Source organism: Saimiri boliviensis, chromosome 1, assembly GCF_048565385.1.
Source record: "Saimiri boliviensis isolate mSaiBol1 chromosome 1, mSaiBol1.pri, whole genome shotgun sequence".
NCBI classification, from domain to species: domain Eukaryota; kingdom Metazoa; phylum Chordata; class Mammalia; order Primates; family Cebidae; genus Saimiri; species Saimiri boliviensis.
In genome coordinates this window covers 101,619,521-101,645,000 of record NC_133449.1, presented here as the reverse complement: position 1 = coordinate 101,645,000, position 25,480 = coordinate 101,619,521, and the positions used below count along the sequence as shown (strand labels likewise).

At 58.4% G+C, this 25,480-nt stretch overlaps 1 protein-coding gene and 2 pseudogenes across 1 annotated transcript in view; 2 read left to right on the top strand and 1 right to left on the bottom strand.

Annotated features, from left to right (window-relative positions):
- The first annotated feature begins 49 nt into the window (after nt 1–49).
- On the top strand, nt 50–3,806 carry LOC104650564 (uncharacterized; annotated as a pseudogene).
- Nucleotides 3,807–3,851: 45 nt separating this feature from the next.
- The window catches only part of JPH3 (junctophilin 3), a 102,989-nt gene continuing 81,360 nt past the window's right edge, over nt 3,852–25,480 (bottom strand). The window contains exons 3-5 of the mRNA XM_003922829.3: nt 14,589–14,713; nt 11,358–12,238; nt 3,852–5,600 (exon numbers count right to left, since the gene is read on the bottom strand). Coding sequence (XP_003922878.1) covers nt 5,520–5,600; nt 11,358–12,238; nt 14,589–14,713 — 1,087 coding nt within the window. The 3' untranslated portion in view covers nt 3,852–5,519. The remainder of the gene's footprint in view (nt 5,601–11,357; nt 12,239–14,588; nt 14,714–25,480) is intronic.
- On the top strand, nt 5,733–6,914 carry LOC141581686 (uncharacterized; annotated as a pseudogene).

Genomic DNA, 25,480 nt, shown 5'->3' with positions numbered 1-25,480 from the left:
TTCCAGCTAAAAGCAAAGCAGAAAGGCTCAGGTAACTTTTTAAACCACTTCGTCAGTAAGAAAAGTTCTCTGTCACTGCACAGAATGACTGTGCACGGTAGTAGCAGACAGCTGACATGTGCCGGGGCAGACTTGGAAGAAAACGCGGGTTAACCCCGTTGTAGGTCCAAGTTCCTGCAGAGGTGTTGGCAGCAGGGTGAGGCTTCCGCAGCTGGAGTGAGGGTGAGCGAGGGTGTGCCCTCCCAGTGGTTCCCCTAGCCCAGAGGCCCCTGCGGGTTTGATCTCTGCTGGGCTCTGGGGATGGGGTTTCCATGGAAACAGCAGATGGTTCAGGTGAGCAGGGTCCAGCTAGAGAGGCCTGCGCCGTGTCCACGAGGGGGCATCAGCAGAGTGCCAGACCCCAAGGAGGCTGTGGATGTCCGGGAAGGTGCTGCGTGAGGAAATCTGCTCTGATGTGGCTGTACTTGAGGACCCTGGCTCCCCAGATGCCCATATGAGAAAGCTGGGGGTTCCCAGTCTGGGGGTGCAGGATGGGCCAGACACTGCCCTGCAGGACTCACCCCCCTGCCCCCACACCCTTACACCCTTCTTCCTCTCTCAGCCTGACCCAGGGCCTGGGAGCCCCCAGCAGACTGGTCCTCCTCGGTGCCTGGCAGAGCTTCTGTGGAGGAGGAGTTGGCTATAGTGGTCAGGGGAGGCAGCCTTTGGTCTGGGAGGCCATTGGTGGTCATGGTTGAAGCCAGCTCTGGTGGAATCTCCTGGTCGGTTCCACACAAAATCGCGCAGGAAGCTCTGGTACTTGAAGACTGTTCTGATCTTGGGGGTCAGAAGTTCTCACGGTAGCCTCAGGTCGATGGCTCAGACCCGGCATTATTCTGCAAGGGACCAGACCCAGTGTTGACGTCTGCAAGGAGCCTCGTGGCTGCTGGGCTGAGCTTTCTTGCAGGCCGCAGAAGATGACCAAGAAGGACAGAGCAGAACGCCCACAGCCACTGCTGGGAGGGCCCCGGGGAGCAGGTGCACAGCAGAGGCCCCTACCTCAGCCACTACTTGGGCTCGAAGGGGCTTCCTCGGTGTGGGTGGCAGCTGTTAACAAGTGGTGGTGGTGCAGCTGAGGCACAGGCAAGGCAGGAAAGAAGGATGGCAGACAGGCGGGCAGTGTGGGCCTGAGCAGGTGGCCTAGACGCATGAGAACGGCGTGTCCGAGAGAGGATGTTTATGCCAAATGCCAGGAGTGGACGAGGCGGATGAGTGGCTGTGAGGTAGGGGTGTGAGGTTGTTGCCTGGCTTTCTCTGCCAACCCCAGAAACCCGGCCGCCTGGGCCTGGCACTCAGACGCGCATGGAGTGAGCTCCCGCGTGACGTGTCCCCGTCACGGGGCTGCTTGTGTCTCCCAGGCTTGGGAACAAGCTGGCACAGAATGTTGTGGCCGCATTCACAGCTCAGGCCCTTCCACTTCGGGTTCATGAAGAAACAGACTTAAAAATCATGTGTTCCTCATGGGTAGGCCGCAGTCTGGGAGGAGCATTTCACTTCTCCAGAGCATGGCTTTGCCTATTCCTGAGCATCCTGCCACCGTGTTGCTGACCAGGGTGGCTGAGTTCCTCTGTTCTGACAGCGTTGACTGCCGCTCTGCAGCCAGTGCCAGGTGCCGGCCCTTGCCTCTACTGGTCAGAAAGCACTGGCCCTTGGGGGCTTCCTGGTTTGCCCTGGACCCTGGTTCTGTCCCTCTCCGGCACTCGCCCCCGCCCCAGCATGCGTTCCATAGTTCATTTTTTAGGCATGGGGCACATGGTTAAAATACAGCGTGGCTTTTTTTCCTTTAAACAAAGGCAGCTGCACTTTGGCTTGCCTGTTTGAAGGCTGAGCCAGCAACCTTCTTGGCACTCGGGTATGATCACTTCCTGAGTTTCTGCGTTCCGACGGCCTTGCCTGACACATGGCCTGGGCACCAGAGAAGCTAAAACAGGTGCCCAAGCTGAATCCCTTTGCCCTCTAACCTCCTCCCTCTGCCTTATCTGGAATTGGGGTTCTGGGCCTGGGCCAGAGGCAGACCGTGGCCTGGGCGAGGCTAAAGGTGCTGCAGGAGGGCAGTGTCCTGATGTCCTCAAGCGTGCTGTGCAAGGCACTGTCAGCCGGCTGAAGGGAGAAGCGGTCACAGCCCCTGCAGCTATGGAAGGTGACATCCAAACATCTAATAGGCACCTTGATGCCAAATCTCTAAGACCAAAGGCAAGAACAGTCGGACCAGACTTAGGATCCAAGAAACCGAGCATGAGCTCGACTTACTGCACGTGAGCTTGGAATCCGCACCGTCCCATGAAGACGCTGGGGGAGAGGTCTTGGATGTGCTGCCCTGACACAGCCCAGGAGCGCCAGCAGCTTGGGGGCCGCCATAGGCCCCGAGGCCTCTTCGCTCCCATGGGTCCAGCTGGCGATAAAACTTCCTGGCGAAGTAGTAAAGGACAACCGAAATCCTGAACTCAAAAAGCGTGACCAACAGAAACACTTCGCTTTTTGCTCAGGCGCTCCCTTTAGGTCTGCAGTGCTCTGGGGTGACTGACGGCTGTAGGTGAGGCGGGGTGGCCGTGTGGTTAGGGCCTGGACTGTGATGCCCTGTGGACCGCTGACCCATGGCCTGGCCTGGGGCCTCACGGGGAGTGAATTGAGTGCATGCAGGGGAGGGCCCGCTGTTCGACAGTGTGTATCTTCACAGCCCCGCTGGGATGCCACAAGAGGAGAGGGCCTGCCTGTGCGGTGTGCTTGCACTGCAGAGGACGGGAAGCTGCGCGTTCCGTCTTCGTGCCTGCCGTGCTTTTCCACGTCACCTCTGTCCCCCTTGTCAGTGAGCTTGGCTCAGGCACTGCACGCCTGATCTGTGTCTCTGGGAATCCTGTGACCTAATGGTCCTAGATCCGAAAGCATGGGTAATGTCTCTCAGGTGCCCGAAATTAGCCAGGAACATTCTGTGCACTCCTGAGCTTCAGAAGGTACCGGTTCACCCACAGTGCAGAGACTGGTAAGGAGAACTGGCCAGCCATGGGCACACACAGGGTCACCAGAGGCCCTAGGGCAGCGGGTCTTCTCCAGCTCTTCCAGGGCAGGGTTGGAGTCCCGATCTGCCCCCGGGCCAGAGGTGGACGTGTCCGCAGGGTGGCAAGGATAGGGAGACGCCAGTCTGGCCCATGGCAGTCCACCACCCCACACCCAGACCACGCTGCTGCCTCCAGGGGAAGTTGCTGCTTTCTCCTGGCCTCTGGGTTGTACAGGTAAAGCTTGGAAGAGGCTGTAGGGAAGGCAAATGGCTCTGAGCAGGCTGCCCTGGGTGAATGAAAACTTGTCAGATTCTCCATGCAGCAGCAACCGGCCTGGCACACACTGCCGTGCCCAACTGTGTGGAGGGAAGCGCACAGCCCTGCACCCGTGTGGAAGGACTGCGCGCCCATCAAGGAAGGCCAAGGCTCCAGACAGGTGGGAAAGCAGCCTTCTCCTTGATCACCCCGTTTGGAAATGAATTACAGATTGGATTCTCCCTGACCAGGTGCATTTTAGCCTGGTTGAATCTTCCTGTAATTCATGGAGAAGTGGCCCTTGCCTCTGCCTTTGCTGCTGGAAGGCAAGGGGCCGGGCCTTGGCTTCGTTTTCTAGGTTGTGCACTGCAGCAGATGACAGCCCCTAGGCCTGGATCCGCAAGGCTTCACTCGGAGACCCCTGCTTCTGTGTGCATCTCATGTGAACATGTATTCTGCTCACAGGTACTTGTGTGTCATGCAGTTACTGGAACATACTAAAGCAGCCTGTGATCTTTGCAAAGAGTTGCAGACAACTACAAAACACATCTCCCAGCAGGGGTGATTCTTAGAGCTGCAAAGAGCAGGAATCTTTATTTGGTTCACTTTAGGTCTGCAGCAACCACTTGGTATTAAAAAAATCGGAAAAGTAAGATGTACAAAAAGAAGTCACATCCCTTTAGAAAGCAACATGATCAGAAATGTATGACCTCCAGCTCTCCCTCCCTCTCCTGTGCCCCCCAAAGCAGACTGCCAGCAGAAACGGGGAGTGAACGTGTAACGGAAAACAATAAAACTGAATTTAACTGGAACATGCTCTAATCTTTAGTTTATTTCTGGTTAAAAATATAGCAATCCAGTGCAGTGTAGTAAAGAAGTCTGCTCGAAAGGTAGCAGAGAAACAGCTCAACATAAGCAAAGCAAGGCAGAGTCCAGAAGGCGGGCTGTGGCCCCAAGACGGCCGGACGGGGAGCCCCTGCAGCGCCTCCCCAGGCACAGGGCCCCATGTGTGGCCGTGCCTGGACCCCTCAGGCACATCCATGCACATGAGAGCCAAGGCCACCGGGCACTCGGACATCCTGGCAAACCTTGTTCCTTTGTGTGGGTGATGGAGCGACCCTGGCGGGGAAGGCAGAAACATAAGGAACCTGCTTTGGACCGAAACAAGTTACGTTGTACATTTTTGGGGTGGTGTTGGATATGCTACAGTTTCTCAGGAAGTCTGAAGCCACAGGGAGGAACTGCATTCCTGTCCTGGGACCAGGCCCGCTCTGGTGTAGCACTGAGGCATCTGGAAGGAATATGCATATCTTTTGGGGAAGTTGAGGCAGGCACAGTACAAAGATGTGAAAACCCGTGGAGGTCAGTAACCATGGGAGAAGGCGTCCTGGAGGGCCCTCACTGCTGGGGACACGGAAGCCCATGTGTCCACCCTGCACGCCAAGCGTACACACCTAGAGCCCTGGCATAAGGCCGACTCCAGGGCACAGCCCCTTGGCTTCCGGGATCGCAGTGGGCCTGGCTTCCCTGGGGTCTGGTGGGGGAACGGCCGAATGGGGCCGACAGCGAATGGGCAGCAGAAGAAAAGGGCTTTGCTTTAAAACTCGGTGTGGGGAGTCGGCTTCTCACGGAAGGCCGGGGGCAGTGCCGAGAAGAGGGAAGGGCCCGCATGGCATCCGTGTCTCGGGGAAGAGGCAGCCGGTCCCACCCCCTCCTCGTTGTGCAGCACAGATCTCAGAGAAGGGCCGGGCTACTGCCCACGGCGGTGGGCCACCTGTCCCACGCCTCCCACCCATACTTGTCACCCATCTGTTCTAGAAAGAGGAAGCAGCGAATCCACTCTCGTCGACGGGAGCCAGGTGCTCAGGGGGCTGCCCTCCATCCACACCCAAGCTCGGACATGTGATCACGAGGATGACGTCCTCTGTTACTGGAGATGTGCTGGGATCCCTTCTCTTTCCACCTGGAGCTGGAGGGGCTGCGTGCTGGCCTCCTTCTGCCATGCCACACAGCAGAGTGTTATACAAGCAAAGAATTTTGGCTAAAATCCAAAAGACATTACCCAGAAAAAAAGGCAAACTGTGAGTGATACCCAATCATGTGGTTCTTCTGTGAGAGGACTTGGAAGTCGCTGGGCTGTCCGAGTTGCGGTCTTTCCCTGCTTGTGGTTTTGCTTTTGATGTCCTCTTTTCCTACCCTTTTCCTGTTTTTGCTACCACGACAATCTCATCAGATGAAAAAGTTAATAAACAGAATGGCGACTCCAATGTTGAGTAAGATCACCATGACCACCAGGATTGGAGCTGAGCCCTGGAAGAGAGCGAGGGGAAGAGGTGAGCAACGGCCGCGGGGCCTCTGCCTGGACCACCACACCTCCCACCCACTTCTCTTCAACAAACAAGCAGACCCAGGAGGGCGAAAGTCTAAGTGAGGGTTTTAGAAATGGTTAGACCCCAAAGGTACACCAGAACTCGAGCCCCTGGAGTCCAGACTGGGGAGAGAAGCCCCTCCTGCCTGTAAGCCTGAGGTTGCTGGTATTGGAATTCCCTGGCATCCCTGAGACCTGAGCACCAGCTTTTCCGGGGCGGGGCCCCCTTAGAGAGACCCACCCAGGCCTCCCTGTAAGCCAGCGTCTCGGTGCCGGCTGCATTTGTGCCAGTCAGCAGGTTTCTCCTGCTCTGTGGAACTGGGACCTCGGGCATTGTGATCAGAATCTCAGAAGTGCCCAGGCGGCTGCCACAGCCAGTGTCACATGTGGCCCAGCAGAGTGGCCCTGGAATTCAGAGGTCTCCCACAGGCCAGTAAGTACACCTTCCTCAACACAACTCCCCTCCTGTCAACTGGCTCTGGACGGCTGTGTCCAATTGCAAGCTGCCTCTGACTTGGACCACGGTCCCTGATGCTTTTGCTTACGGGTCCTCAGCCTCTGCAAGAGCCCCAAGTGCCAGGCTCCCCCTTCAGCAGCATAGCCTGGGCATTCAGACTGAGCTGCCACCTGCTGCATGCGTGCCGGGGCCAGGTAAGACGCGCATCTCCCCCCGCCGGAGCCTGTTCCTAGGGTACCCTTCTGCAGTGATTCCTGCAGCCTACTCCCCACTGTGCTGCTCACACGAGGCAGGGGTGAGGGACAGTAGGGCCCCTCAGGGATGGAGGTTGGGAAAGGCTGCTGGAAGCTCCTGTCTCCTGGAAGGGCAGGCCTGGGGGCCACCCTGTAGATACAGGGAACAGCACCTTATAGAAGGTGGCCCCAGCCCAGGAATGGTGGAGGGCACCCCCTACAGCCTTGTCCAGGGTCTGCTTCCAGAGGACACTTGTGCTGGACCCCCCCCATCACCGCGCTCTACCTCTCACAGCATCCTGGAAGGAGAGGTGGACCCCACTGGGGAAAGGAGCTGTGTGGGCACCTGCCCGAAGCCTGCTTCTACCCAGCACACTGAGTCCCCCACTTCCTAGCACAGAGGTCCAGCTGTGGTGCACTACGGACAGACCAGGTCTTCTGAAGGTCGCAGGATGCACATACCACAGCGCTGGCTGCTCTCCTCTCCCCGTTACCAGAGTGGTTTTTGGTGGACTCCTTTAAGCCCCTAAGTCTGGAGCTTTTGTGGTCAAATTTCAAAGACCTGACGGGTTCTCTGTTACAGACTGAGTAGAGCCTGTGGCCTCAGGCAAGGCCTGTTCCAGCCTGCAGCAAGGAGCCAATGAGGGGAGTCTGAACAGTCCCCCCGCCCCCACAAAGCAGGAAGCACCTGCTGTCCTGGGAACCCCCAGCTGATGGCTTCTGAGTATGGAAGAGAGACTACCTGTGACGGAGCAGTTCACTCCCAGGCATAAATCTAAGCGGGCAAACTCAAGACTCACTCAAAACCTTCGACATGCCCCCAGCACTGGGGTCCAAAACAGCTCCAAAGTGGAAGCAAAACCAGCTATCTGTCGACGGATGAATGCACAGGCAGCTCAACATGGTCCAGGTAACAGCAGACACCACTCAGCCAGAGGAAGCGGGCAGGAGTGACGCATGCTGTGAGGGAAGCCAGGCACCAGGACCCCCCGGGCCGAAAGCAGAGCAGGGACTGCCAGGAGCGGAGGAGGGGACGGGATGACTATGCGCACTGAGGTTTCAGGTGATGGAACTGATCTAGATTGAGTTAGCAGAATACACTAAAACCAATGACTTCTACATACTCTGGACAGGTGAACCAAATACTCCATGAATTCTCTCAGTAAAGCTACCCAAGAACAGCAGGTACCCACGATGAAGTCAGCTCTCCATGGCCACACCTGCAGAGCAGGGCCTGACAGTGGCTTCGGGGGAGGGATGGGGACCACGGGCTACTTTGCAGGGCCCCAGTGGGAGAAATCCCTCCTGGGAAGTCAGCCTGTGGTTCCCATACAAAGCTCGGATGCCACATCCCATGGGCAAGAAGCCGCCTCCTGCTCTTCTATTTGGCCAAGGGACCCTTTTGCCTCCAGGGTCAGTTTCATCCTGTGCATGCGCTGTGCCCCTGATGACGCAACGTCGCAGCTGGCGTTGACAGCCCTGAGCCCAGCACCCAGGCTGGTCTCCCCTGGGGGCCTACTTGAGTAGATGGCCTGAAACAGCCACACCCTCACCCCTTCCAAGCCCCAGGGCAGACACCCTGCCTTGAGCAAGCTGTTGCCCCTCTTCCTGGTCCGGTCCTGCCCATACCTGGGTGCTCACTCCACTCCTGGGTTCCCACCTCTCCTCCCTGTGGTCTCCAGGAGCTGCCTACCACATGCCCTGGGCTGCACTGCTCATCGTGGCCCTGTCTGTGGCCTGGCCAGGCTTTGGCCACCCCATGCATTGGCATGGTTTCCTCACGCGGTCTGTGCCAGCACACACTGCTCGGCGCGGTGGTGGTGATGATGGGTGTGAGTGCTTGTCTCTGCCCAGCCCAAGCTGGCGGTTTTGCATTTGGACTTGAGGACAAGGTGCCAGTGAGCATCTCTCATCCCTGTTAGCGCGAAAGCAACATGTCTGGACGTCATCCTCAGGCTCCACACTGCACCCGGGAGGGACTCCCCCAGCTGCCAGCGCCGCCCCGCCAGTCTACATCGTGGCCATCATCATCACCCAGGCCCACGTGCCTCCTCCCACTGCGGACTGGACCCTGCATGTCCTGGAGACACTGGCTTGAGAAACTTTTTTCTTTCTTGAGACAGTCTTCTGTTGCCCAGGCTGGAGTGCAACGGCACCATCTCGGCTCGCTGGAACCTCTGCCTCCCAGGTTCAAGATTTCATGCCTCAGCCTCCTGAGTAGCTTGGATTACAGGTGCGTGCCACCAAACCCAGCTAATTTTTTAATTTTTATTAGACACGGGGTTTCACCATGTTGGTCAGGCTGATCTCGAACTCACAACCTGAGATAAGCCGCCTGCCCTGGCCTCCCAGAGTGTTGGGATTACATGGTTAAGACACTGTGCCCAGCCAAGAAAGTTTCTTAACCAACAAGCTGAGCTACAGCCAGCACAGGGCTTTGTAAACTGTCGCCCTGGGGATGCTGCTCAGAGAGGAGGGTCCTCCGAGGGTCAGGTCCTGCCCAGGGGGCACAGCAGCCACAGCAGTACCAGGCTCACCCCCTCCACAACCTCCCAGCCCAGCAGGTACCTGGTGTGCAGATGGAAGTGGAGGTGTGGTAGCAGCGAGGGCCTCCACTCAGCCAGAGAAAGGAAACTGCTCCGAGCCCTCTGCACCAGGGACAGTGGTCCGAGCCCAGCTTTCCAAGGGATGATGACCTCAGGCAGGTGCACTGTGAGTCTTGGGCCTTGTGACAACTGGGTTGGGTCAGGTCAGCCCCCATGGGGTAGGCAAGAGCCCAGCCCTGCCCACTGATGCCATCCCTGGAGCAAAACCGCCCACCCCAGCTCGGAGGAAGGGCCAGGGTGCTGGTTGGCCTGCAGTTGGGGAGCGGGATGGAGTGGAGTAGTCAGGGGTACCTATTCTGTCAGCCCCAGTCCAGTCCAATCCATGGTCTAGGTCAGGATGCAGGTGCACACGCTGTGGGTGAGGGTGTGACTGCTTGCAGGAGGGAGGCCGTGTCTCCCCAGTCATCCCCCGATCCTGGACCCCAAAATCAGGTCACACCCATCATTTCAGAGAGGGAAACTAAACCGGGCCCTAGAATTCATTTCAGCGCCAGAGCTGTAGGGAGAACCTCTGCTTCCCTCCCGAGGGACTTTACCCTGAATTGCCAGGACCCTGTGTAAGCCAGAATCCTGGGCCCATGTGTGGCCAGTGGGACCTATGACCCCTCTGCTTGTGGGGGAGGGGGTGAGTGGATGAGAGCCAGACCCTCGTGAGCTCTGCATCACGTGGCCACTGGTGGCCTGGGAATGGTGGAAGGGGATGGCCAGACAGCTCCCCAGACCTTCATGGTGGCCCAGGGGAGACAGGGCAGAGAGCTGTGCCCCTCCAGGGGTGACACTGAAGGTTCTAGAGCCCAGTCTGGCACCTAACTGCCCCAACACCTGTCCCCTGACATGGATGCTTGCTGGCACAGGCCCCTCCTTCCCACAGACAGGGCCCGGGATAGTGCTTAGCAGTGACTGTGCCTCTCCACCCCATCTCCCTTAGACCTGGCAGAAGACACAGCCCCCAAGGTGTGGGAGAGAGGAGGGGAGGGAAAAGTTTTTGCACCAGCGCCAGGTGCCCCAGGGCGGCCACCTCCAAGGAGGTGGAACACCATGCTGTGGCTGACGGGACCCCCAAGTGAGCCCCAGCTGGAGAATGGGCCTGACACCCAGCATGCAGCACCCTGGCTGTCCCATAGCTAGCTCACACCCCAGAGGCCAGCTTGGCACTTGTCCCCAACTCACGCATTGACCCCAGGGAGGTTCATTTAAAAGCACCCACAAGTGCCAGCGCATCAAGCAGGCTAAAAATAGAACCCGTCCCTGCACCTCCCACCCTGCCCATCACTTGGCTGTTCCTAAAATAACCATGTGCACAAGTCTCTGGCTGCGATGGGGAAAATCAAGTTGTAAGTGTGAGCTGGTATTTTGGTCCCAGCAGGAGCGCAGGGGGCTGTTCTCTGTGGGCATTTGGGGGAGGGGAAGCATCTTAAGAACCAGACAGCAAGACAGACATGCGCAGTGGAGCCCAGGAGAGGCAAAAATGGGCCTCTCAATAGGTCGACAATAAACCTACCACTGGCCCCCCTGAGCACCCCCTGCAGACAGCCCCCGACATCCTTACACCCAAGGGCCAGACAGGTCTTGCAGCACTTAGGTTCAGCACCCAGAACCAAGGCACCAAGCACTACCTGGGCCACCACGGGCAGGCGGAGCCCTGGTGGGTGAGGACCTGGCCATGGGCTGACCCTACGTAGCCACTGTATGTAGCTGCAGAATGGGATTCGCAGGGTGAGGGTCCCGTCAAGGGGAAGTCAGCTCTGTGTGAGGCACCAGGACCCCCAGCCTCACACACTTGAGTCTAGCCCAAGGGGCTGCTGTTCTTCCCTCCAAGCCACCTGCCCTGGAGGAGTGAATTAGGGTGGTGGGGTGGGGGGTGCTGGGGGAGGCTCGGGGGCACTCAAAACACATAGGTACCTCACGTAGGAGCTGGCTCCAAGCCTAACCCACACGTGAGATAAAACATGGCTGGCAGTCCCCCCACTGCTTGGTGTCTGATCTGACCCCCCCAGCTCCGTCCCCAGCTGTTTCTAGGCCTCTGAGTTCCTGTCCAGGACATAACACTCAAGCAGGGAGCTCAACGTCCAAGGCCCAAGGCTACTGACCAGGGGCCTGACTCTGCCGAGCAGCTGGGACTGAGGAAGTTATGTGGAGCGCAGGGGTCCCACGCCTTCTGGAAGGCAGGAGGTTCGTGTGCTTTCTAGATAACAGCCCGGGGCAGTCCCCTCAAGGAAAGAGCTGTGACACCTGCCCCTACAGGGCTTGCCTAGGGGAGGCTGCCACCCTCCCAGCTGTCCCCCCACCCTGTTCCACCCCTGCAGAGGAACAGAGGAGCAGCGCCCTTGCTGGAAACCTCAGGAAACCCCAGATCAGTGGAGCAGTTGTCTCCCCGGGTCAGCCTAGTGGCTGCCCACTCACCGTAGTGGACTTCAGCTCATCCCCGTTCTCCTCATCAGACTCCAGCGCAACAGGCAAGGACTTCTGGGGCGGGGAGAAGGTCAGGTCCCAGCGCAGCAGCCGGGGCTCGGCCCCACCGCCCAGCCGCAGGCTCGCCAGTTTCTGCACTGCGGGCTCCGCGGAGGAGGCTGGCCTGAAGTTCTCCTTGTTCTGGGCCTTGGACCGCAGTCTCTGCACCCCAAAACCCCGGTCGTCAGGGCGGTGGTCGTCCCCTGAGCCTCGGCAGGCCCCGCCCTTGCTGTAGCGTCTTTTCTGGGGGTGTACCTCCTGCGCCTCCATCCTCAGCAGGGGCTTCATCTCCATCCTGTAGTTGCTCAGCTTCTCCTCCTGCAGCTCCAGCAGCCTGGTGCCCCCGGGGCTGTGGTTGCTGGCCCGGTGGTGGGAAGTCCACGCGAATACGGGGGGCGACTCCGTCCGCCGCTCCCGCGGCTTGGGGTTCCCAGGCTGTTTGCGGCCCAAGCCTCGGGCACGGAGGTCATCCACGCGCAGGGCACTGCTGCGGACGCCCCTGGAGCCCCCGGCCTGCTCCTCGCCCCAGCTGCTGCGGGCGCAGTCCCCGGCCCGGCCCTCCAGGAGCATCTGGATGTCCCCACCCCGCTCCTCGTCCACTGACACCTGCCGCGAGAAGTGGGCGACCTTGTTCCTGGTGGCAGGTGCGGGTGGCGGGGTGGCTGCGGGGCTGGTGGGGAAGCTCTGCAGGGGGCTGTCGTCGGGGGTCAGGTCAGAGGGGGTGGTGCCTTTGCGGTACAGCTCGGGGCTCTCCTGCTGCAGGGGCGTCCCGGTCGACAGCACCTCAATGTCGTCGCAGGAGGTCTGACGCTTCGGCCTCTGGTACTCCAGCCCTGTTAGGGGACAAGACAACAGCAGACGGGGTCACCCTGCATGTTCTGCAGCAAGGCTGCGTTGCCTGTGAGGATGGGGTTCCCCTGGCCAGGGTGCCAGGCAGAACCTTGGGGCAACAGATGCTTCCCACTCATTGAAACACTGCAGGCAAGGAGGGGACTGAGGCCCCCAAAGCCCTCTGTGGTCTCCCCACCCCACAGACACTTAGAGGAAGACAAGCTTGCCCCAGACTACAAGGGAGACTCCATGGCTTGGAAAGCGCTCAAGGACAATGGGGGGTGAACTAATTTGCCTGTCCTGAGGGTGAGAGGAAACCCCTTGCCCTAACTGACGACCTGCCTAGCCAGGGCAGGCTGTCACATTTAAGGCTGCTGAGACCGCTGCCTGCCTGGGACTGTGTCTTAGGGTGCTAGAAACAGCCAGTGCCAGGGTCGCTCCCCCTACACCCCACCCAGTTGTGCGAGGCCGCTGGGGCCTCGAGTCTTGGGGCTGGGCTCCCCTTCCCTATAGAGGGTCGAGAAGGCCTGGTCTCCAAAGAGCGGCCGGGGGCTCCTGGGAATGAGAGGCCACCGCAGGACCCAGGGGACAGCTCTGCAGCCAGCAGTGTCCCCCTTGTCTGCTAGCGGCTCAGTCCCTGGCAGCTCTGACCCCACGGCCTGGACAGGGAAGGGCAGCGTCATAGGACCAGCCCCACGACTTCTCTGGAGCTCTGGGACTCCCCTACACATAGCAGGAACCAAGAACAGTACTGGGATTTTGTTTCCCGCCAAGACAGGAGCCACGCTGGACTTTATTCCATTCAGAGAAACTCAAGAATGAGGTGTTTCTTACCCTTCAGGGAACAGTTACACGTTCATCTCCAGTAGGGTCCTGGACCCCCGTCCCCTTGCACATCCCTGTCCTGCTCGTGCCAAAACTGCAGATCTGTGTGGGCAGGTGCACACAGCCCTGGGCTCTCCTACAACCTCTCTGCCTGTGGTGGGAAGCCCTGGCCCTGTCAGATACCCCTGATCATGTCCATTGATCATACCTGCTCCCCAGCTGGAATGGGACTTCTGAGGGACCCATGTTCATATATTAGACGCTAGGGCCCTGGCAGGCCAGGCACCATACCCTGTCGGTGGGCCCCTGACCCACTTTCTTGTGAGGCTGTCGACCCACGGTAGCACAGAGATCAGGCCTGGCTGGCCAGCAGACCTGCACCCGAGAGGGCACCCCCACTCCCAGCACCAGGGGCGGGGCATTCTCCGCTAAAAGAAGCTCCTGTGCGGGTAACACCCCGGGAAGCATCACGGTGAAGAGGCAGGGGCACTACTCGTGAAGGCTCTGCAGGTCTGATCCAGCGCCTTCGAGCCACCTCCCTGCTGCAGCCTTGATGCTCAGTTCTGCCGCCTTCTGTTCCGTTTGTCCATCCTGGGGCACCGCACCCACTCCCCACATGTATATGCCCATGACCTGTGTGCCCCACAAGTGTGTATCCCACCAGTGTATGCCCCACCACGTGGTCATGGGGGAGGCAAGGAGGACCACCAGGGAGAAGGAAATTCAGGGACTGGCAGAGATGCCAGAGACACTGACAGTGACCACAGGGACACCGATGGCTCCACAGCGAATGACCTCCAGCATGCAGACTCTGCTCCTAGTGCCTCTGGCCGGTCAGAGCTCAGCTTAAGGGAGTGCAATCCTAACCTCTCTGGGACTTCCTGGTGCAGAGGATGCTTCCAGGGGAGGTAGGAGAGGAGAAGCAGTGGCTATGGCCTCTGTGCCCACCTCCCAAGTATTCCATGCCCCTGTCATTGTGCCCTATCACCCAAGATCCCCCCTTAAAGGGGGGACGAGGTTCCTAAATGGGGCAGGAGCTTCCAGCTCTTTCCTAGGGGACAGCAGGAGCTGCTCTTACTGACGCAGCGCAGCAGCCACTGAGTATGTTTAATTGTAGGTTAGTTCAGGTCAAGGTGGGGTCGAGTCAGCCCCGGCAGCACACCCAGCTCTAGTGGTTGCCATGCTGGACCCAACAGACAGGATAGTCCCACCATCACAGAAGCTTCTACAGCAACACTGGGGGAGGACAGGCACGTGGGCATTCACCGTTGGGGACAGCTGGCAAGCAACACGTGCTGCCACAAGGATGCAGCTGTAGGAACAGGTGAGACCTGCATCCCACAGTGCCAGGCCCAGCTCCAGCACAGATAACCTTCCAGCAAAGAGGTTGACACTGGGCAGGGAACAGCTCGACCAACCCCATCTAAGCCTGCCCACCATGGAGGACGTATGTGCTGCCACGGCTGTCAGGCCATCCACACACCCCCTGTTCCCAACAATGCCAGTGTCAAGCCAGGTGAGACTCACCATTTTCCCGGTGCTGGAAGGAAGGGGAGAACTCTTTGGCAGTGATCCTGGCGATCCGCGCCTCCTCCTGGGCTTTCTGAGCCGCTGTGAGGGCTGCCTCGGCCTTTGCCCGAGAGTGGGAGGTCCTGGGGGAGACAGGGAGGAATGTCAGGGGTGCAGGAAACACAGGTGACAGGGTGTATGGGTGGAGGTCCTAGGCCAACCCCCCCCCCCCCCCCCAAACAACAGGCTTGGCTCAGACATTGTTCCTATATTAAACTCACTGGGACATGCTTGAAAACATCTTTAGGCAGAGGGTGGTGGCTCAGGCCTATAATCCTAGCACTTTGAGGGGCCAAGGCAAGAGAATCCCTTGAGCTCAGGGGTTCACGACCAGCCCGGGCAACGTGGCAAAACCCCATCTCTACCAAAATTATGAAATTAGCTGTGGGTGCATCTGTAGTCCCAGCTACTTGGGAGACTGAGGCAGGAAGATCGGTTGAACCCAGGCGCTGGAGGCTGCAGTGAGCCGAAAACATGTCACTGCACTCCAGTCTGGGTAACAGAGTGAGACTGTCTCAAAAAGAAAACATTTCTGATTTCACTATCAACAAACACTTGGACATGCACAGAAAGAGTCCAAGCCTGGACGATCCCACCCCGCAGGGCGGACATGGTGACAGGCCGCTGCACTGTCTGCTTCCTGCTGTTGCCCCACTGCTGACTGTGGGACCATAATCACAGCAACTCTGACTTGGAACCCTGGGACTTGGCCAGGTGGGCACTTTTCTTACCCAGCTGCAGGATGACACCGACACCCATGTGTGCCACAGAGGCACCAGTGTTCCTGTCAGTGGCTGGGCACGCTGCCCCTCTGGCCTCTCCCTGCCCTTCATAAGGCAAGGGCCTAGATTGATGCCCCAAAGACAGAACATGGGCCTCTGTGCATCACAGCACCATGGGTGTTCCATTTCTTCCTACCAGGTATGCTGGCTCCAGGGGGGCATGTTGGTGGCCATGGCAAACTGAGGCACAATGCCAGTCCCCCCTCCGAGCAGACTCCCTAGGAGGCCTCTTCCTCACAGTTCCCGACTTAGTTCAGGCTGCAGCAAAGCACCACAGCTCTGGCGGCTCATCAACAGCAGACATGAGTCCTGGACTGCACCTTCCTACTATGTCATCACGGTAGGAGGGGTGAGGGCACTCTCTGGGGCCTTTTATGTCAGGGCATAATCCCCACTACGAGGCTCTATCCTCGGCTTCATCACCTCCAAAAGGCCCCGCCTCCCAGCACCATTGCCCTGGAGGTGAGGACTAACAGACACCCGGCAGGGCACAGGCACCTTCCACGAAGCCGGAGCCTCCCATCTTTGCCACACCTGTCCTGGGAAGCACACACTGCTGAGACGGCTTCCTCCTTTCAAAATTCCACTGTGCTAACCATGAACAATTTTACTAGAAGAAAATACATCTATGATATTTACATACAGAGAGTAATAAAAACCGCAGCCAAGAACCTGTATCCAGGAAATGAGGCAAGCCGCTGAGAATGCCCCACACCAGGGTTCCCAGAGCCAGAGGGTGCCCCCCTCCATCTTGCAGGGGCTCCGATCCCAGGTCTTGGGGTGCTATGTCCGTCCCCTGAAACTGTACTCAAAGTTTTCTGCATGGTCCTCCCACAAGTAGAGGATCCATGGCTTTCATCAGATTCCAGGAGGATTTGCGATGCCCCAAAACTAAAAACGCGTGGTCTGAACATGGCTGGGCCTGGACTCAGAAGCTGAAGTCAGCCATGCAGCTGCTCCCGCCTGAGAATCACCCAGAACTGGAAGGAAAACAGGCTCTGAGCTCCCCGGAAGCCAAAACAAGTAGGAAAACGCCTGTCCCAGGGCACCTTCCAGAATGACCGTGACTTGTGCGGTGGCTGGGACTTTGTGAACGTCTCTCCCACTCCAGGAAGCTCCTGGAGAAGATGGGGTCTTGTGCCTCCCGAGCCGTCCAGACCTGGACCACAGAGCCCCCACCCCACACACACAGCACACAGCAGCCAATGGGAAACTCACCAGAGGGGCCAGTATTTGGTTCCCACATCTTTGCTTAGTAAAACTACCACCAACGTTAACTCACCAACATCATACGTGTATTTACATATATACGTTCACACATATATAAAAAGACGCAGTGCCAACACTAAAATATAACAAGCCGAGACAAGTGCATCGCACAGAGAAGGCAATTCCCCAATGCACTGTAGAGGTTCAGTATAAATAAGACACCAGGCCTCGGCGGGGCGCCCCATTCGCTGAGGAGTAACGGCCCCTGACGCCTGTGGCTCGCACCTGAGGAGGGTCAAGCTGTGGTGACACAGGGCCCCCACACCTGCACTGTGGCACTGTAGCACCACCACCTGGTCACCTCGTGACCCTGCCTTTCTTGCAACCTGCTCTGGTAACATGTGATCGTTCTGGCCATGCCAGGCCCTACATGTGAGGCTCCCATATCCGGCTCCATGACCCAGAGGCAGGCAGTGAGAACATGCCTGGTTCCTGGGCCACTGCGGACCGTGGGCTGGCCAGGCCAGATGCTGGGGCTCCTCCCACCTGGGAGCGGACTGCAGGATTTACCAGGCCACCTCTGCTGTGGACGGTGCAGGGGACAGAGCCATAGCCAATGGAAGACGAGGCCAAGGCTATACATGAGGGAGGGTTGGGTGGGGCCTGCGGTGGCCCCCCAATTCCACCCTCAGCACCTGCAGTGGATTAAATGGTGTCTCCCAAAATGTTCATTCCTCCTAGACCTGGGAATATGATTTTAATTGGAAATGGGATATGTGTAGGATGAGATTAAAACCCAGATGGCCTGACCCACCCCTGGAGTGTCTGATTCCCCAGGTCTGCCTGGGGCCTGGGAATCCGCATTTCAATCTCCCAGGTGAGGTGGTGGCCTCCACTGGTGCAGGGACTTCGCTTGGAGGACCACCGAAGGAGCAAACTCCAGAGTTCTCAGCCCATACCTCGACCCCCCTCGCACCTGCTGTGCAGCCACTCTGCTAGGAGCCCGCTTCACAACCCCACTGTCCTCTCGCCCACACCCCAGGGGAACTGGCCCAGCCACAAGCTCATGGCACACAGCCCTCTTCCTCCTCCTCGACCCCTGAGCTGAGGGCTCCTGCCCTGCCAGCACCGTACCCACAGTGCCCCAGCTCTCCCTGCCTGCTGGAAGAGGGGCCACAAGAACCCACAGCCCACAATTCCACAGTGGGGTCCCTACCCCCATGGCCTGGCCTGTCAGAACGTGGTTTTCCCCACCATGGATGGCTCCTTGTTCCCCTCACTCAGTCCTTTCCACCTGGCTCAGTCCCCGCTCCGTGAGGACACCTCTCCCTCAAGCCTCCAAGTGCCCCAAATTGAGGCAGCCTGCCCCAGTGCAGACATTCTCTGTGGGTCTCCTGGCTGTGAGCAGGGGCCTCGGGGGACCCCGAATCCTCAGGGCGGAGCCCATCACGGCACTTCCCTTGGAGAGAAGCTGGCGGAGGACAGCCAGAGTTCAGGAAGAAGCAAATGCAGCCCGATTCCCCTTTGTGCAAATGCCTGCCCTCCCAGGCGGCTGCCTGGTACGCTCCCCCTTTTAATGCATTCTTAATGCCTGCAGCCCCAGACTAACGTATCTCAATAATTATTAATACACGGGATGTCGTGGACGAGAACTCAGCATCTGCGTCCCAGAAAAGCCCTCACCCACTCGGTCCTCAATGATGAGGCTGACAGCAGACAACTCAGCTTTTAGTTTTAGTGGGAATCACAACATTTACTGCTCCTCCTTGGGTGGGTACTGAGTGTCACAGGGCTGCAGGAGACATGACCACAGCCCCGACGCAGAGCCCTGGTGGACAGCCTGGCTGTGCTCTGGCCCTCTGCATGCATTTGTAATGTGACCCACCCCCAGCTCCATGAGGGTGGGAAGTAGAAAAGTTCCTCTTTCAAGTTTCCTTTCTTGTTAAAGAACAAATTGTAAGTGTGCTGATAACTTTGTTAAGCCCTACCCTATGTAGCTGTTGAACATGCCATGCTTATAAGCACATAGTACGTTCTATGTCCTTGTACGTTAACCAAGAGATCTGTGCTGGGCATGCTCACAGGCATGTCCCAGCTCCCAGCCTATGCCCCTTACCTGTTTAAGTAAGTTTTCAGTTGTCAGCCAATTGGGTTTTAGTTTGGACTGTGAGGTCTAGCTCTAGCCAGCAAAGATCAGACACAGCAGCTAGGACAACCTCAAATGTATAAGGGAAAAATGTGTCTTTGTTCCTTGTCCTTTCATGGTGTGATGGCTAGCAAGGGTGCCCTTCCCGCAGTCCAGGAAGCAAAACCTGCTTGCTGAGAGATCCTTTGTCTCAGAGCGGATTTTTCTTTGCAGCATCGGGCAGACAACTCGTCTGTTTCCAACAATGAGGAATGTAAGACCCCCATTTTGCAGATGAGAAAATTCAAGGCCAGACTTGAGCTACTTGACTGGGGCCCTGGGGAAGTGGCATCACAAGTCCAGACCACACTGGACAGGTGAGGGCGCCACACACCACGTCTACGTCCTTTACAAAGTCTGGCCTTGAGTTTTCTTGCACTGAGCCCCCAGCTCTTGGGGCAGAGGCCGGCCAGCCTTGGTGTGGTCAGTGCCCAGCGTCTCCCAGAGAGGCCTTTTATGTAATGGACAGAGGGTCCGTGGGCACGAGCCACTGTGCCAGGCTAATATTTGCATTTTTTTGTACAGAGGGGATCTCGCTATGTTGCCCAAGTTGGTCTCAATGAACCCTCCCACTTCAGCCTCCCAAAGTGCTGCGTTTATAAGCATGAGCCACTGCATCCAGCCTTACATTTTTAAAGGGGAGTGACATCCTTGAGGAGAAACAGGCTCTACCCAGGGACACTCTTGAGGCTTCTCAGGGGGTCTCAGAAGGTCCTCCAGACTCAGACTCCCCCTTCCATTCCACGCTCCCCCCACCTACCTGTCTCCCTGCCCATACACACTGCAGGGGACGCTGGCTGCATGTGAGAGCAGAGGCCAGGCTGGAGATGGAGGAGCTGGCCACATTTACAGACTGACAGAGACCACTGAGTGGGTCGGGAGCCAGACCAGGGGAGCACTGGGGGAAGGTCAAATCCCCACACTGCCCATTTCACAGATGAGGAACAAGGCCGTGGAAAGGAAAGGAAATGCCCAGTATCACACCAGGGGGAAGGGGTGGGGTCTGCATCTCGAACCCAGAGGCCCATCAGGCCAGCAGGTGGCTGCAGCCAAAAGACATGGTGGACAGTCCTTATTTTAAAAGGGGTTTTTCTTCTCACTGCAGAAAGAACTTTCAGCTCTGCTAGGGAGGTGTACACACATGACAGGCTGAACCATGTCCCCTAAAACAGATGGTTGGCGTCTGCCCCCGGCACCCACAACTGGAACCTTGTTCAGGGACAGGGTCTTACAGAGGTGACCGAGTTAAGATGAGGCCATTAGGGCGGGCTCTTATCCGCTATGATGGACGTCTATAAACAGGAGAGGACTGTTGCATTTCACACTGTTTTTGTGTTTTACAACAAAACGCGTTACATTCGAGCAGAGAAAACTGAAAGGACGGTCAAGGTGGCTGCTCCGCTGCCCCCGAGCAGGGCTACCTTACCCATGGCGCTCGCAGACCATGGTCTATTCCTGCCTTAGCTGCAATCTTCTGTGCCAGGCAGAAGAAAGGCCCACAGAGATGGAGGAGCAGGTGGGGAACCCCCTAGGAGGGCCCTGGGGCCACATCGCCTAAGCGCACTTCCACACTCAGAACCAGGAAACACGGCAGCTGACCCAAAGGGTTCTCTACGTGGTGAGGTGACATTGGGGACTGGGGTGGTCAGGATGCTGTCATGTTATCCTGAAAGGAGAGATCTGGACACAGACATGCCCTGAGGGAGGATGCGAGGGACCCCTGGCTACAAGCTGAGGAATGCAGCCTGGACCTGGTCCCCGCTCCGGGCCCTTGGAAGGCACCGGCCCTGCCAACCCCCAGTCTCAGACCTCGGACCTCCAGACTGTGAGGGGATCATGCCTGCAGCTGAAGCCCCCAGGTGGGGGTGCTTGGCTCTAGCAGACCAGGGACACTGGCACAGCCACACACCACTTCCTTCCGGGGCACAGAGCCCCTCCACTCCCGAAGCGCTTCCTTCCTGGCCATCATCGCAGGCCCTGAAGCCACCCTCAGACCCTCCATTCCAGCCCATCCCACCAATGTGGTGGCTCAGGGATGCCCAGAGTAAACCAGGCTCCAAGGCAAAGGAGGAGAGCCACTGCCACCCTTTGTCGCCACATACCACCCTGTGCCACGCTATACCACCCTCCGCCACCCTGTACCACCCTCCATCACCCTGTGCCACCCTGTACCACCCTCCGCCACCCTGTGCCATCCTCCGCCCCCCTCCACCAGAGGAAGCCAGCCTCTTCCCTGACTGAAGACAGGGAAAGCAGCACACCCAGGGCAAGCACCTCCTCCTCCTCAGGTGCTGTTGCCAAGGCAACCCTGTCTCTGCCAGGGAGGCAGCTGGGTGGGGAGGCCACGCCCTGTCTCCCACAGGTGCCCAGAGGAAGACCCAGGCCTGGAGGTGGAATCTGCAGGCCCCCCAACAGGCTGGTCGCTCTCAGAAGGCTGGACTTAGGATCCCCGGGCCCTACTTTCTAGCGTTGCTCAGCAAGGGGTGGGCAGAGGCAGTAGCCAGCTCAGTGCCAGGCTCAGCCACTGACTAGGACGGGCCACCTCCCACCCAGTTTTCACCTGAACAAGGAACAAGATACTAAGAGGAGGAGAGGAAGAGAAGCCATAGCGGGGAGCCAGAGGCCTTGAGGCCCCAAGTAACTGTCTTGCGCTGAGGCTGCCCCAGCCAGGGCGTTCACACTAGGAGCTGGCCAGAAATGCAGATACACAGGCCCTGCCCAGTCCCCCAGAGTCGGAACCTGCCTCTTAACAGGGGGTTCGAGGGCTCATTAGTCACAGAAGTGGGGCCAGAGGCACAAGAGAGCCCTCACACTCCCTGGTTCCTGCCTTTCTCACACGCTGTCCCTACCCTGAGATTCTCAGAACCCCCAAGACAGAGAGAGAGCACCCCAAGACTCCGGGGCAATTTGCTTGGGGCACAGAGAGGGGGCAGGGAGTAGCTCCAGAGAAACTTGGCCAGGAAAAGGGCCACACAGCGTCAGACACAGCCTCTGCGTTGAGGGTTTCACCTGCCATGAACGCAGGGGCCAGGAAGGTGGGGACGTCCCTTGCAGGAGACTGAAGTCAGCAGATGGCTCAGGACCTGCAGTGCCAGCCCTGGCTGGCCCCGGCCCTTCATCCGCAGAGGGACCTGGGCTGCCTGCTGGCCCCCTACAGCCTCAGTCTCTCCATCTGTAGAATGTGGAGACCGAAAAGCCCCAAAACCATATTCTTCCCCACTGGACCACAGCTCCCACCACCACTGGACCACAGCCCCCACTATCATGGGGCCACAGCTCACACCATTACTGGATCATAGCCCCCCTATCACTGGACCACAGTCCCCTCCATCACAGGACCACAGCTCCCCCCATCACTGGACCACCGTCCCTCCCATCACTGGATCTTAGCCTTCCCCCACACTGAGAAGGGCCCTGCCACCCAGGAGCCGCAGCACCACAGGGTTGGCAGGGTCCTCCCTGGTGGGTGCCGCCTCGGCATGCTCCCAGCCGGCCTGTGTCTCACACTGCTCCAGAGCTCCCGACTCCCCGGTTTGGAAACTGCGGACACCCCTGGAGAAGGACGCTGAGTGGCAGCCCTGTCACCCCGGGGCTGAGACATCAAGGAGCCGAGGACCCACCCTCCAGAGCCATTGGTACCCGGCTGCTCCCAGGGGCTCCCTGAGGGGGAGGGCAGTGGCAGACAAGGGCCAGCTGAAGGGTCTTCCCAGCCCTGTGAGAGGTGCCCCTCTGGGGGGTGAGAGACAGGCAGGAGCCTTTGCTAGCTTGGTGGGGAAAAAGAGGAGTCTCCAGAGACCCTGCCAGAGCTTGAGGTGCCTTCAGAGGGGGATGGCACACTGTCCCTTCCTGGACACCGCTCGGGGGCAGATGGATTCTGTGGGTGGTGGGGGATGGGGTGCTGCAGGCCCAGTGGCTGTTGAGCAGTGGCAGGGCTCAAATTATCTTGAGAATGGCCCCACGAGATACCTCGCAGCAGGCTCGGCCTCTGTGAGCTCACTGAACCCTCAGGCTCAGTGAGGGGAGGGGCACTGCTCTCCCATTTCATAGACGGGGACACTGACCACCCTCCTAGTCTGAGGCCTGTGGGGTCCTCAAACTGGAAGCAGGCACAGGGCCATGCTGGGTGACAGAGCTGTCTGAAAATGTTTCAAAGGCCCCTGCAAAATCACACCGTGAGCCCCGACAGGGGCCCGAAATGCAGAGGGTGCCCAGGGCAGGTGGTCCTGGCCATGGGAGGCTGCAGCCTTGGACACTGAGACTTTCACACTCAACCAGTGTCCTCCTCCCACCTGACCCCCTCCAAGAGCAGCGGGCCGGAGGGGAAGGAAAGAGGGGCCAGCTCTCCAAGGCCAGGAGAGTTGGGGCCTGGGAGCAGCAGACCACCCCCCATCCGGCAAGGGAGAGAAGAAGCGCTACTCTGGAGCCAGGCACTGGGTGGACTGAGCCCCAGGGGCTAGAAGGCTGAGAGACCTGTCCGAGCACAGCCAGAGGTTCCCATCTAGGAAGGGAAGTAGGTGCAGCTCAGTGGGGTCCATGCTCAGGACAGGTGGAACCTGCAGGGGTGTCCCCACCTGTGCCCAGGGCCTGTGCAGTCCCCAGGCCTGCAGCATCACCTGGGGAGGGTTTGTGTGTGTGTGTGTGGGGGGGTGCATCACAGAAATGCAGATTCCCAGGCCCCAACCCTCTGAGCAGAGGCGCCAGGAGCTTTGACCTCAGCCTCCTCCGGGGGATTTGGTGCTGCGAACCTGGCTGAGCCTGCATCCTGGATGGGGCACCATCCTGCATCTCAGCCCTGATAGTAGAAGTTAGGGGCCTGGGAGAAGGCCAGGTTTTGTGGATCATGAGGCTTACATGCCTGGGGGATCCTCCTTTGAGACAAAAAATAGAAAATGTTACGCGGACAGCTGTGAGTTCCCCAGGGCCTAGAGTGCAAGCTTCATTTGCTTCTGGGGTCTGCCTCTGGGGCTGGCACAGAGGGAGGCTGGGAGGGAGAAGATGTACCTAGAACCAGCGGCTGGGCCAGCGTGGGACAGCTCCAGGGGCAGATGAGCCATCGGGAAGACTACGGTCGCAGACCAAGCCACACCCTGAAAGGAAATCCCGGGAAACAGCGAGGTCTGGGTAGAAACCGCCCCGCCCATCTCTCCAGAGGGCCAGGCTCTGTCCAGCCTGCAGATGCTGGTGAGACACTGCCACGCAGCTGGGGTTCGTGCTTTGGTGCTGTTCTGGGAGCTGGGTGCCTGTCCCTGGGTTGAGGCTGGTACCCCACAGGCCTGAGTAAGGCCCCTGTCCCTGGCTCCGCATTCCTGGTAGGGATGCTGAGACCAGAGTCAGGAATGGTCTCCACTTTCAATCACTCTGGCAGCCGCCTTCCTTGGGCCCCTGGGAGGGAGGGAGGCAGACCCAGCTCTGTCCCCAGGAACCTCAGTGGGTCAGACAGGCATTGACTGACAATCACCATCGCTGTGGGTGGAACTGTCATGCAGCCCTGCAGGGGGCAGGAGTGTTGCTAGGAGCCCCCACAGACTCCAACTTGGTCAAGGAGGGCTTCCTGGAGGAGGTGACAGTGAGCTGAGCTTTGAAGGGTGAGCAGTAGGGTAATACAGGTTGGGGGCACCTGGGAGACTGCATCGGAGACCTGGGATGGGGTTGGGGTGCACCCAAGGCTGGAGCAGAGGGCGGTGGCTGCAGTGAAAGCTGGCCCACACAGGCCTCCTTCTCCCAAGACCAGCTGGGGGCCTCTGAAGAGCCATGGGCAGGGCGGGACCAGCTATGATGTGTGTGCTGAGAGGCCCCCCGCCAGTGCCTGGAGGAGCACTGAGGTAAGAGAGGGCATGGCTGCGCCTCCCAGATGCTGGCCACCAGGACTGAGGCTCTCTTGTGGGCCCTGGCCCAGGAGCAGGTCAACATGCAGGCCAGACCCACACATGTGCACACGGACAGCCGGCATCACCCAGCTGAGACAGGGAGCACCAGCTTCCCAACCTCCTGAACACGTCCAGCAGGGCAAGGCAGGGATCCGCAGGGGGTTAAAAACCATTAAAGTCAAAGAAGAGCTCACACAGCTGAAGGGCAGGAAAAGAAGGTAACAGTTTCTCCCTACAAGTATATTAATGTGCTTTTCCCAGTGGCAGGATGGAAGAGAGAAGTTTCTGCAGAGCCCAAGCCCGCCCTGATTCCCTGGAAAGCGTGTTTCATCAGATTAGACCTAGGATGGATGTTAAAGACAGGAAGTCTGCAATCAGAGCAGTCTGGAAAGCCAGAGAACATTCTGGATCTAGCCCTGACAGGTGAACCCTCTCTTTATCTTTAGACCGCATCTTCCCTTACCCCCATTTTTCATTTAAAATATTTGCAGGCCAGGTGTGGTGGCTCACGCCTGTAATCCCAGCACTTTGGGAGGCGGAGGTGGGCGGATCACAAGGTCAAGAAATTGAGACCATCCTGACCAATATAGTGAAACCCTGCCTCTACCAAAAATACAAAAATTAGCCAGGCACGGTGGCTTGCACCTGCAGTCCCAGCTACTTGGGAGGCTGAGGCAGGAGAATCGCTTCAACCTGCAAGGCTGAGGTTGCAGTGAGCAGAGACTGCGCCACTGCACTCCAGCCTGGGTGACAGAGTGAGACTGTGTGTCAAAAAATATGTATATTATTTTTCAAAGAAAAAGAGAA